The 14,306-nt window shown below is 29.2% G+C and overlaps 1 protein-coding gene across 1 annotated transcript; it reads left to right on the top strand.

The window, feature by feature from the left end:
- The first annotated feature begins 667 nt into the window (after positions 1 to 667).
- LOC110652367 (MADS-box protein FBP24-like) lies at positions 668 to 1,654 on the top strand. Its single transcript, XM_021807936.2, has one exon. It carries the CDS (start codon positions 668 to 670, stop codon positions 1,652 to 1,654), a length of 987 nt encoding a protein of 328 aa, XP_021663628.2.
- The last annotated feature ends 12,652 nt before the right edge of the window (positions 1,655 to 14,306 follow it).

The raw sequence follows: 14,306 nt of genomic DNA on the forward strand, positions 1-14,306 counted from the left end.
TTAAAAAAAACTATGAGATAAAAAATTTAGTAAAAAAAAAATTTATAAAATGAAGCCCAAATATAGTGTTATATGCACACAATACTATTACAAATGCCTAGAAGATAAAAGGATATAAGATTTGGAGACATTTATACACAAGTCTTGTTATGGAAATTAAAGATAATAATTAATTTCATAATTTGTTGGTATGAAAAATTAGTCAATTATAATGTGTTTCCATAATAGTAATGATTATCATTAATATACTGCAATAATCTACGCTATACCTTTATAAAGGTCTTCAGCTATTACATTATTATGATGCTGTAATTAGATCAAATAAAACCTTGAAAGGCCATTAAAATCTAAGGTTTTCTCTTTACTATACACTCTTTTCTCTCTTTATTATAATATAAACTTCGTTCATTGTTTATGCCTTTATTGTTTTGATTTTGCATTATGTTGTTTATGATTGATCTATACTTAAAATTAAACATATTGATGCCAAAATCAAGATTAGTATACATTTCTTAAAACACTTTGCTATCTAATTAGCTGGTAATTGAAGTCTCTAATTTTTGCTTCTAAATGGCTGCTTTTGAAAGAGAGAATTTCTAATGGAACTCATGGTGTGGTAATTATATAACATATTTTTGAAAGATTTTTCCTTTTTGTAGATCAAGATATGGGTCGAGGAAAGCTAAACATGGAACTGATAACGAATGAGAAGTCTCGCATGATAACCTATCAGAAAAGGAAAAAGGGTTTAATCAAGAAATTGCAGGAGTTTCATATTCTCTGTGATGTGGATGCTTGCGTGATCATCTTAGGGCCAAATTTCAATAATCGTCCCATTGATGTTGAGACATGGCCTACTGATCGCTTTGATATGAGGCGCATTATAAACAGATACAGATCTCAGGACAAAGAACGCAGGAAAAACCAAGATTTGTCTAGTTTCTTTGTGGCACGGCAAAAGAAACTTGATGATGAGATTGCTAAAATGCGAAAGGCTTGCTTGAAAGCAAAGTTTCCAGCGTGGGATAATCGTCTAAACCTGTTGCAATCTTCTGAACTTAATGTACTTGCTGGGGTTCTTGATTCTAAGCTTGAAGTTGCAACTAGTATGGTTTTGAAGAGTAAAGGTGACCATTATCTGATGTTTGGTTCCAGGCCAGAGATTATCGAAGGAGGATACTCCAGCAATAACAATTATAAATCAAGTTCATTGGCTTCAACTTTCGCAAACGCATTGCAGCAAAAGAAAATGGAATTAGAGGTTTTTAAGCCTGAACCATTAACCTTTGTGAATGCATCCGATCAAAATCTCCCGCAGATGCTTCCTTTTAACGTTAATCCTCTCAATAGTCCAATGTTGATGATGATGATGATGGCCAATGGTGACAATTATTTCAGCCAATTTGTGGGTGAGTGCAGCAGCAGCAAGAGATCACCGTGGTCTCCAGTTAAAGCCCCTGCATACTCTTTTGATCATCCAGCTGCTAATGCGATGATGATGAATAATAATCCTTGGGCTCACTCAGGAAGCTATTGTGGTCTAAGCAGGCAATCAGTGTTGCCTTCTAACGTTTCTTCTCATGTGCATATTCCTCAATTCTCTGACATTTTCGATATTAATGAGTTTGAGATGAAGAATAAAAAACCACAGTGAAAGACATGAATCCTGAAGCATAGATCATGGCCAGAAGCTTGCAGTTCTGGACTTAATTAGGATTTTCAATTGTGATTTCTTTTCCTTTTCTTTGAACTTGTTTTCAGTATTTTCTGGATTAATTTCTGACATTCAACTGGGGTGTAATGGGGAGATTTGTCGACCAGAATTTAGGAAACGTGTTAATGTTAAGTTTTTCTTAAGTCCTTCCTATTAATAAAAATTTTAATTCACTTATTGATTAAAAAAATATTTGATGCAGTGGTGAGCAATAGCCGCTGTATATATATTGAATTTGGCAGATCAATGAAGGGTGTAGAAAAAATTCTGATATTCAATTAGGCTTCTGAAATGTTATTATGATTTGTTTCCTATAGGTTTTAATTTGTTCACTCTACATACGGCCAAGGGTAATTTTTGTCTAGACCTATTTTATTATGTATTTAACATATAGATATATAAAATTTATATATTTAATAAATAAACTTTACCATATTTTTTATCTTTAAAATTTATATTGAATCGAGTAGAAAAAAAAACCATGAGTACATATTGTAGAATTCCATCTACAAGAGTTATGATTTCAGTGGCCCATTAGGAAAATTTTAGATCCGTAGATACATTTTTCAGGCTGCAAGCTGCAGCAAGCCCATATTTTTCCTACTCTTTTTTTAATGGTTTTGTAATTCGTTATCATATCAGTATAATACAGCATATAGCATGTATTGTATAGGGCATGGGCACTCACAAACAAATAAAATTTTTCTAAAAATATAAATTAAGCAGAATTCTTTTCAACACTGAATACATTCAAAGTATTAAATAATAATATTTTTTGTCTCCATATATATATATATGTAAGGCTTTTCACTAATTTTATTAAAAAATTATATGATTAATTAAGATGCAAAGATAATCTTTATGATTAATTATCAAGTTATTCTGCCCCTACAAATTAACCAAATCCTTAAATAAACAACATTGGGGGCTGAGTTATGATTAAGTCATATTAAATATATGTCTTTGCTTAAGAGTGAAATAGGAGGAGTCAGCGGGTTGTTCAATGGTTCGTCTCATTGAGTGCTATATCGAGTTCAATGGTAGCTCCTTTTCTATGGGGTTGAGTTAAATCGAGGGTATCAACCGATGACTTCGGGTTTTAGACCTAAGGGGACAGTGACCGTCATACCCAAAGAGTCCTCATTTTTTTTAGTTAAAAAAAATATATTAAATATATATCTATACTTGATTTATTTTTCTTTCTTATTAGTGGCTCTATGGTAGCCTCTCTCTAAATTAATTTCATTTCATCTAAATAATTAAACAAGATTAATTAATTACTTTATTTGTTACTAAGAAATGAGAAATAAAGGTTTTATTTCATTTTTTATTTAAGATCTTGAATATTTTCAGACCAATTTATATACACCAAGATCTAAGTTCATGAACATTTCATTCAAAGACTTCATTTTGAAGTAGGTGATAAATTTAATAAATTTAAATATTGGAGGTGTTTAGTACGAGATTTTTAATAGATAATTATTACTCTTATAACTTTTAATCACTAATTAAATAATAAATTTAATAAATTTAAATATTGAGAGTGTTTAGTACGATATTAATAATGGATAATTATTACTCTTATAATTTTTAACCACTCATAAATATTGTTTAGATGTTTAAAAAGACTATATTAACTTTTTATCTCATTAATATTTATATATTTTTGATGAGTAAAATGTTAATCTGGAGATTCAGGTTAATAATTACCCTCTTTCAAATTATAATTTATAGAGTAACATTTATCATTTGATTTTTTAACCTTCTATTGAGCACATCTTTAAAAATTAAAACTTTTAAGAATAATAATTAACTTTTAAATTTTTAAAATTCTACCAAACAGATCCTTAGAATTAAAGCATTACAACACTAAGACAAAATCTAGGTTTCACCTAGCCTGATTTTTATGGACCTTTGAAGTGGCTTTTTCTGTCTTGTTTCGAGTACAGAAAGGAGTGGTAGAACTCTTCATATAATGGGAATTTCATATTCATGCTGAAGACCTAAAGTCTATGGAGCCTATTCTAATTAAGGAAATATATATATATATATATATATATAATTTGCTCAAAGGAAATGTGAAAATTGTGTTCTAAAGGAAAGAATCTTTGACGCAGTTTCCACTTAGTGTGGATCCCATTAACTACTCCCTAGTACCCAGTGATAAACGCTTGAGGATTTTTGTTTTTAGTGCGTATAGGAATAGGTGATCTTTTGAAGCATTGGAAGATTCTTGCAGTATTCCCTTAAGATTCCAAGAAGGAAGGAGACAAATTTCCCTAGAAAAGCCAGCATGTGGGAGTTGTACAGAGTCTTCTCTTTATGTTGCAACCAAAAGGAGAGATGAGAAGCATCTTTTTGCTCAGCTGATGATCTCTGCCCTTGCATCCCCTATCCATCTCATCCTCAATCCACGGAAGCTAAGTTAGAACCTTTTTTTTTAATTCAATGTAAGCATAATGGGATAGGTAATAACTAATGAGTTATACAATGAAAGATAGCCATCTTCTTTTTTTATTATAAAAGTGAATAATCTTATATTAGGTAAATAAATATATTTGAACTCCAGTTTTGTCCATCTCCCTATATCTTAAAAGTGAAGAAAAACTAATTAGACTAGCAATTAAAACCCTTATTTCTCACTTATTTTCTTTTAATTTTTCTGTTGATTTTCTTCTAATTTTTCTTTTGATTTTCTTCTTCCTCTCCATTCTTTAACCCTATAAAGAGAGACGTATATTATATCCTTTTCTTTCACAATATTCCTTATTAGGACATCCAAACAAAGGAAATATGGCCACCCTTTCTTTCCATCATCGTCTTCTTATTCGTGCTCCCTTTATTTATTTTACTAACTTGATAAAATTGATTTACATATATATGAGAAATCCATTCCATAAAAATAGAATATTTCTTTCATTCATTCGGAACTGACTAGATACTCAAAATTTAGTCCTCATATCCTTGAAGATGATTAAATTAAAACTCATTGGTAAAAATAAAATAATTTAATGTTTCTAATATCTTCTTTTACTATTTCTTGCTTTTTCTATTTTTTTTAGGAAATTATAAAATAAATCTGTTGTATTTAGAACAGATTAATTGTAACTATGGATTATAATGGATTTGATGTGAGTGCCATTATAATAAATGATCATGTATGGTGAATTTGTTTTATAAACAGAATAAATGCACCAAATAATTTTTTTATAAGTAAAATTATTTTATTAAATTAATTAATAAGGAAAAACTTAACATTTGTACACCCGATCAATATCTAAGCTAAGAGCATGACATGCTAAATGTAATAACCCAGAAAAAAGGTGCAAAACCAAAATGGATAGCAATCAAAACACAATCTTTCCTTTCAATAAGGGACTAGGAATTACTATTATCGCTTCCCACTTGGTTTGAGCATCAAAACAAACCATAAATATGAGCAATAATTCTCATATTAAAACAAGTCCAAAGCAAAGAATTTTCCACCAAAAGCGTATTTCCAAATTCATTTGAAAAAAGATTTTGAGTTCTTGGTATAAAAAGTACAGTACGTATCATTTTTAAGAAGATGGGACCTCGATATGATTGAGCAGGTTTTCTGGGCCATTTTAGCTAATATAAAGGAATTTTTTGAAGTGTAAAAAATTTCATTAACTTTCGCCCTCAAAAATAGTTTGAAAAGACTTGAATATGGCATGCAATTTATTTTCAAGTAAATGAATAGTTATCAGTCACTAACGTACGGCAAATTGGACACAAAAGTATCATTTCTCAAATCATTTAATCAAGCATGGTGATTGTTAGTTCAGCTGCTGTTTTCTAATCAATTAATGTGAGAGATAAGATAGGAACTCAAATAGCAAATTCCAGACTCCACTCTACGTACGTAGCCTCTCACTTTAGAATCCCATGCGCATGCCTAATCAAATTTATATAAACATGTACATAAAAAGGAGATTCCCATGTAAAACAATAAATCGAATCAAGCTAATTCAAATATAAATAAGGTAGAATAATATCTAAGGAAGTGATGTTGTCATAGAGATATCTGTGGTTATAGACCTATAATACGAAAAAGGGACACCGGGTAAATTTACCTTTGATAACCTCAATGCTCAACTTAGTAAGGAATCTGAGAGAATAAATGAATAGAAATTAGGTTCAGAAAAAAAAAAAGCGTATCTAGCTGTCCCCTTTTATAGATATCTAGTGGACTCCTATTTAGACTAGGAATGTGATTATGAAAGGTTCCTATTTTGGAGGAAGTCTAAATAGAATATGATTGAAACTCTGTTTGACGATAGCTTTCAAGGTAGCATCTAGCGTTTTGATCTGAGTTAAAATACTACTTCTCTTATTTATACTATTTAGTGATATAATGTTTATATTAGTTTTTAGAGGTTTAGGGAGTGATTCATGAAAAGTTATTCCTCTTAACTTTTAGAGGTTGAGGGAGCATTTTGACTATGATGAATAATCTAACAGTTATTTTATATTTAACAGCTAATCTAACAGTTATTTTTACCGAACACTTCTACTTTAACAATTATATAAATAGCTAATCACTAACAGTTAATATTGCCGAACAGAACCTAATAGTTTCAAAGGATATGCCAGATAGTGTTTATATGTTGAATTAAAAGTATTAAGATATGTTGGGCAAGTATCATTGTTCAATCCATAAGTCTTGGTAACCATCACTCACCCATGTCCGAGACATGGTCTCTAGGCCAAACCATAAGGTGGTTCGGATCACGACTGTGTAAGCATTCGACCAAGACTTTGGGTATTTAAGAGCATACTGTATTAGGAAGAATTGTTATTGATTAGTTGTAAAATGAATTTATAATTTCTTTTTACATATATGTCTTTCACTTATTTAATTTCTTTGAAATATTTTTTAAACCTAGTTCTATTAGTAAGTGAATGATATGCATTCAATTTTAGACTATGCTAGACTGGGCAAAACCATTGAATTAGTGCTCTAGTAAGTGAGCAATTATGGTAAGAGGTTATGATTCAATTTTTTGATTTTTTTTTTAAATTATTAAATAGACAACGAAAAGAATCCCATGACATGTGGAGCGAGGGATAGTCTAATGATTGAAGAAGGCAAGTTGCAAATGGTGGTCCTTAGTATCATTCCATGCTCAAGAAAGAGTAAAGAAAAGTGTGGAGTATCCATATCACAATTCCCTACCTTCATTACTATTATAATCTCCTTTCCTGTTGCTTCTGATCCTCTGATCGTCTTCGCCTATTCACAGCGCACCTGCACGTCTTGCCCTTTTCATCTACGTAATAAAGATAGACTCAAAGGAGAACCCTTTTCTTTTTATGCAATCTTCAAAAGCCTAGGGCTTTACCCACAATTTCCTTCTTGGTTAAGGATCTATATATAAATATAAATAAATTCAGTGAGCTAATAACAATTTTGCTAAACCCACTACTCAAAAATTGATTAATAAAAGCAATTTAATATCAAAGAATAATAATGATGAGAAGACTCCAGCTTGAGTGATTGCTTAAATTGAGAAAAATACCCATCATCAGACTAAGTTCATTGGTGCTTACTCTTTTAATTTTGAAGGCATGCAATAGATATTCTCAAAATAGTAAGTCGGGTTTAACTTAATCCTTAAAGCTAACTTAAGAAGGAGTGTTCAAGGTATTATAAGAGGTATAATTCTATTTTAAACTGATATAAGATATTAATACACCTCTTACACCCAAAACTGAATTAAAATATAAAATATTTGCAGAAGTTCCAATATCGATTAAAAATGTTTTGATAGCTTATTAAAAAACCATCAAAATTAAGAACCGTAATTTGCAGCAAAAAGTCCTATTCTTCTCTCTTCTCTCTTAATTATTCCATTATTGGCTGCTTCATTTGACAAAGTAAACTTATAGATATATATGGCCAAGAAAATCATGAAATCAAAGAGAAATGGTAGAATTGAATACATCAATTAATTAATTCACTTTCATTTTCTCAAAAAGGACAAAGTTTGGAACATAAAAATCTAAGTCTAACTCAAACGCCACCGTCCCTATAGCTATAACACGTTTCAGTCTTTTTCTTTTATAATAAAAAAAGTAAAAATAATGGGAAGAAATGGTCCTGCTGAAAATGTATAGAGAGATGAAGACGTTTTACTACCATAAAATTAAGGACCACTCACAATAAAAGCAGTAAATCCATCAACCCAAGTTGATGGTCCAAATCCACGAGCACATGCGCAGTATGTCTACCTACAGCTGCCCCGCCGGTGTGACTTGCAATCTGCATGGCAATCACATGCCTCTGGACCATGCATATAACTTTGTAGGGCAACTCCATATAGTAGCAGTAGTAGTACTTCTTAACTAGTTAGCTGATCATTTCTCTAAGAATACAGAAAATATTGCAGTTGGCAGATGCGCCAAACCTACAACTTTTTTGTTGAGTTAAAGAATTAGCAACCAGTTGCTGTCGGCTGAACAAAAGTAAAACAATTCTCCTTCACTCCTAATGGTTCATTGCAGCTAGTAGTCATACTTAGATAACCAGTGTCCTCCAATCTCTCTTCTTGTTCGAGGCTTTTCGCTTCTCTACCCTTAAAGCTGCAAGAAGTGAGTGAGTTATCCATATTTACCAAATATGAAAGTTATTAGAGGAAAAAAGATAGCTTTCATGTATAGTATAGAGAAAATAGACCTGATCTAACTTCACTTCAAAAATTGACTTAAACGCAAAAAATTTTATCCAAATTTTATAGGTAACTCAAATATCTTATCCCAAATTAATGTGAGACAATAAGTCCAATTATAATTCTTCTTATTACTATCCTAGTTTAGGATAGGTCTAATGAGCTCTATAAAAAATTTTGAATACTCCTTCTCTTTTGAACTAGTTTTTGAGATTAAGTTAGATTTTCATTTTTCTAAGATATTATCAGAGTTTCCCTAATAAATATTTGGTCTCCTATAAATATTTTACATTTCAAGTGTTCGATTTTAAACATGAAAAAAACATGTTAATATCCTTAAACTAATTTTTGGAAGTGAATTAGACCAAGTCATTTTTTTAGGACGAGTTTACTAAATTTAAAAAAAAAATTAATGAAATTTAAAATTTAAGATATTATTTTCTAATCCCTCTTTGTAGACTATATTAGAAAGAAAAAGAACATACTATGATTATATTTTTCTTAGGAATGATATGTAAAATGAAAATACATAAGCAATCAATTTAAAACTATTATGAGGGATATTATATTATTTTAATAAAAGTTTGAATCTTGGGTATGTTATAAAAGAAAAAAAAATTATTTATCATTATATAACTCGTCAAACAAATCATATATAAAATAAAAATTTCAGTCTATATACGTTATTTTAATCCATGATGCGTTACATGACCTAACCATTTTAACTGATCTGGCCTACTCTAAACCACCAGAATTATGTAGAAGAAATTTGGAATCATATAAAATTACAAAAAGGAGAAATCTAAAAGGGGACTCTGAATATGATCATATTTGTAAATTTTATATGAATTTCATTATAATTAACGATTAAAATTTTGTAATACAATTATGCTGCTGTTGTCTCCTTTGGCACTAGAGTCTTGACTTGTTTTTTGGGATTGCTCCTGGTACCTGTTTGTGTGTTGTATCTCAGGCTAGCTCCTCTATAAACCTGGCTACCGTTGCTTTTCTGTTCTTGGGTTTGGAGTTGGTTCTTGGTTGGCTGTAATTTTGGATTGCTAAGTTTAGGTTGTTGCTATGTTATCCTCTGCTCTAGCTGGCGCTATGCGGACCTGGGATTCAGCTTTTTTGTTACTTTCTTTTGTGGTTTTCTTTGTTAACTTGCTGGCATTGCTTTGTTTCTGGTTTTCTTTTGGTCCTACTTTTGGCTCTTGGTTTATACTTTTCACCTAGTATTTCAGTTTTTAGGTGGGGTGTATCAGGTAATTTATTGATCGAGTTTAGATGAATGGAGTCTATTATTTTTAATTAATAAAATCTTTATTTATAAAAAAATTAAATTTATAGTACATATAACGATTGTATGAATTAATTTTTCTTATACTCAATTAAAAAAATAATTAAAAAAAGTCGGCATAAAGGGGAATTGTGGGGTCTAATGGACCATCCAAATTATTAGCAGGGCACCCCCGTCAAGATGTACTAGCCTTTGACGTTGATATTATTTTGAAGCCAATTAATACAAGAAGATTCGATTTGAATGTGCTCATCAACTCCAGTCGGTCGGAATATAACCCACCAACAACAAATCATTAAACCCTTAACTACTATCCACCATTGCAACATATGGGGTGTGTCATTGTCCATTTCCATACATCCTCCTTGCATCTAAGAATTTTCCTGTTAGGTATCATGTATAATCTTTATCCAAACATGATTATTCCACACATGTCATCCTCCACATGTAAAGAGTTTAAAATTTTCAATATTTTTTATTTTTATGATAAAAAAATATTAAAAATAAAATTTCATTTTTGTAATGTATTTTATCAATCATTATTCAATTCTTTAAATCTCTTTTCAATAAAAAAAAAATATAGTGGTTTCTAACTCATAGTAGAACTCAAATTCGAGTCCTCGTAATCTTGAAAATGACTTCCATATCATTAAAATAAATTTATTGGTTTTTAACTATTTTTTTCTTAAGATATGATTCAGCTTAATTATTGAAACAAATAATTTTGCCATGTAAAATATCCTAATGGGATTTGAGCAAAAACTACTTAAAAATACTATGCTTTAATATAAAATGAAATATTAATGTTTCGTTTGTTTCACGAAAAATTATTTATATATAGAAAATATTTTTCATGAAAAATGCTTCTTAAGAGAATGTTTTTCATAAAAATATTTATTATTTTTTTATTGTAATATTAAACTAATGGTATGTGTTTATATTATGTATAAATATTTTAAACTTGTAATCAGATTATTAAAATTTAGAAAATTACTTAGTTTTCCTTTTGATCAGAAAAAATTTCAGTTGATTATTTTCTGAGCATCTCAAATGCTAAAAAAATATATAAAAAATATTTTTTAAAAAAATATTTTTTACAAAACAATCAGAGGCAAGAATATTTTTTTTTCTGTTATCATGCCCTAAACTACACTACAATGCACTGTTGTCCATGGTAGATGTGGATCCTATCTAGGCCAAATTCTCCATTCAAAATTAATTTTCCTCTCAAAATGTATTATTGCACGGGCTGTCAAAAGTTTCACATCTAAAAATTATAAGGAATTCAAAAGACTTATAAAAGTAGAGGGCTAACTAACTAATTAGTTAATTCAATCATTTAACAATGATTGGTTCAAGTTTAAGTAAATCCATCTCATATGATTGATTCAATTCAAGTCAATTCAAGTCAGTGATACATGTACTAAAAATATATTGTATTAATACGATTTGAATTTGAATCTAAAAAATTAAATTTCTATAGTGTATGCATTAAATTTAGTATGAATATGTATAAATTCATTTTATCTCATATTAAAAACTAATAAATTTAATGTAATAGTACTGGAATTATTTTCTAAGTTATAATTAGAATCAAATGAATTACAAAAAAATTAATATTTAAAAGGAAATTACACAAACTCTACATTTTTCCATTAAAGATGCTCTAATAATATGTCAACAACTATTAAAGTTGATATCGAGTTGTGGGCTGTCCTCTGCCAATTTGGTTCTTTCGTTTGTCTTGGTCAATTGAGCAACAGGTGACTGCTACCTTTTGGGCATGGTTTTTTTTTTTTTTATTTCTTCTCTTTTTGATGTAATGTGTAAATCCATTTATGTTTTACTGCTTTTATATGGATTCGGATTCCTTAATTTCTTAGATAAGTTTTATTTATATTTTCTAGTTTATTTATGACTCTAAAATATTACTTCTATTTAATTTAGGTCTCTAAATAAGTTTCTATTTAAATTATGACACTTTTATTCATTCCTACATAAATTAAAATTTATAACTTTATAAATATCCATTATATTTTCATTATGTACAAATTTTCAAAATTATTCAATGAAATTTTCTTTCTTATAAAGTTGCCTTTGCTTTATTTATCCTTAGACTTTAGATCAAGTCTTGTTTATTTTAAGATCTTGGATTAAATCTTATTTAATTTTAAGGGTTTGATCGTGTATCGATATTTTCCCATACTATACACTGCATCAAGTGGTATCAGAGCAAGAATTTTACCCTCATTATGGTGGCCCATACTAGTGGTGGTGGCAATCAACTTCGTGATGAAGATTAGGGTTACCAGCTATTTGAAAAGCAATCGAAAAGCATCAAAATTCTATAACATAAATTATGTAACAATTACAAGAGATTCACTGCTTATTGGGAGTTCATAATGCTGAGAAGAGAAATCATAAATTAAATCAAACTAGAGGAAATAACCACAGTAGATTCAGTTATGATTCTGTTCTCTTTAATTCTAAAATAACATTTGTTACTAATGATAAATATAAGAGAGGTGGTGTTCAGGAATTGTGTACTCCAATAGAAATAAAGAATGTGAAGGTGAAAGCGAATCTTATTAAGACATAAAAAGGTGTAGAAAATTTGGAGCAAGAATAAAGAGATTAACATACATAAAAAAAAAAAACTCAAAGTTGAAGACCCTAAGCTTAAAGAATTTGAATTTGAAGAATCTGAAATTTTGATTTTATTTTCTTTCACTATGACGAATGACGAAGAGTTTAACAAAAGTATCCTAAAGAATGAAGAACAACAAATCATGGAGAATTCGAAGGGAATTGAAGACAGACAATCTATGAAGAAAACGAAAATTGAAGAAACTCAAATCATGGAGTTTATGGAGGTTAAAAATTTATCTAACCCTTTAATCTCTATTAATTTGGTTGATTTTATTTGTCTAGATGTTCTAATGGATGCAAAGGACAATGTGAAGTTCTTCAATTAAATTTTGTTCAAGTCAACTTTATTAATATCATTTAAGAAGGAGACAGGCAGTGATCTCTCAATGGAGTTTTTTATTATTCAACACTTTAAAACTCGAGGTTGAATTTTCTCAAAAATGTGGATGAATGACACATTGCGCAAATCCAAACCAAATCCGAATGCTTATATTTTCCTATTTTCAGGAGGATTCGGATTCTTTAATTTCTTAGATAAGTTTTATTTATATTTTCTAGTTTATTTAGAACTCTAAAATATTATTTCTATTTAATTTAGTTCTTTAAATATATTTTCTATTTAGATTAGGATGCTTTAATTCATTCGTGTTTAAATTAGAATCTAGAACTATATAAATATCCATTATATTTTCATTATATATAAGTTTTCAGAATTATTCAATGAAGTTTTCATTCTCATGAAGTTGTTCTTGCTTTATTTATTTTTAAACTTTGGATTAAGCCTTGTTTATTTTAAAATTTTGGATTAGATCGTGTTTAATTTTAAGAGTTTGATCGCGTATCAATCCTTCTTCGCGTTACACGCTGCGTCAATTTTTCTATCTTTTAAAAAATCAAATAAATTAGGGTTTTATTAATTAAATTTAAATTAATATAAATAATATAGGGAGAACAAAACCTCTCTCCTGAAATCCAAATACAAAATAAAATGTCATAGCCAATAACTCATAATAGAATTTGCTGATATTAAATGAAATTCTATCTAAATAAATTGAAAGGTAAGCGTAACAAGAAATATTGATATTTAAAGTGACCAAACAACATTTTGTAATTTTCATACCTATCATGACTATCCAGAAATTTATTGCATATGATGAATATAAAGATTTGATCCATTAATTTTATTGGAGGAGCAGACCACATTATCACACTCCAATAGAAGAAGATCAACATCTATAAACAATTGCTCTACCAACGACATATTGATATATAAAAAAAAAAAAAAAAAAAAAAAAGAAAAAAAAAACTCCTTATAAGATGGAGAAGAACATTAATCATAACAAACAATCAAGAAAATGGCTCTCAACCAAGAATCATAAGGTCTTTTGATGAACTTCAAAGTATAAATTCCAACTCCAAAAATCTGATATTTTGGAGAGAGAATCGATTATTCATAAAAAAAAAAAAAAAATCATAAAAAAAAGATAAAACTTAAAAGAAGAAAGGTTTCACCAGCCAAAGGGTCAACTGGCTTTTGCTATTTTGTTGTTGGTTTGTAAAGTTTTTTGTTGATTTCCGTGAGCAGGCATATGAGTCGGGATTCAAAATGGAATCCATGTTAAGTCTTTTCTAACTTAATAATTATTAATAAAAGATCAGCTCATAAAAAAATTAAAAAAAAATCCATTAAAGTCGTAGATGAAGTCCGAAAATATAACTTAATATCACAAACAAATGGAAAATATGTGAATTAAAAATTCTTCGCTTTCACTAATAATATTATAATTTACAAGATATTGTAATTATTAATTTTTTTTTCTCTATGACTTTTGGTATTCAGTGGTTCACTGCCCCCGAATATTTTTAGAGTCGAGCTACTATCAGATTCATATTGAAAGAGCTCTCCGATTTTTTCCATTTACACAATGCTCAAATGTAAGATCTTAAAGAAAAT

Source organism: Hevea brasiliensis, chromosome 4 (assembly GCF_030052815.1).
Source record: "Hevea brasiliensis isolate MT/VB/25A 57/8 chromosome 4, ASM3005281v1, whole genome shotgun sequence".
Taxonomy (NCBI): domain Eukaryota; kingdom Viridiplantae; phylum Streptophyta; class Magnoliopsida; order Malpighiales; family Euphorbiaceae; genus Hevea; species Hevea brasiliensis.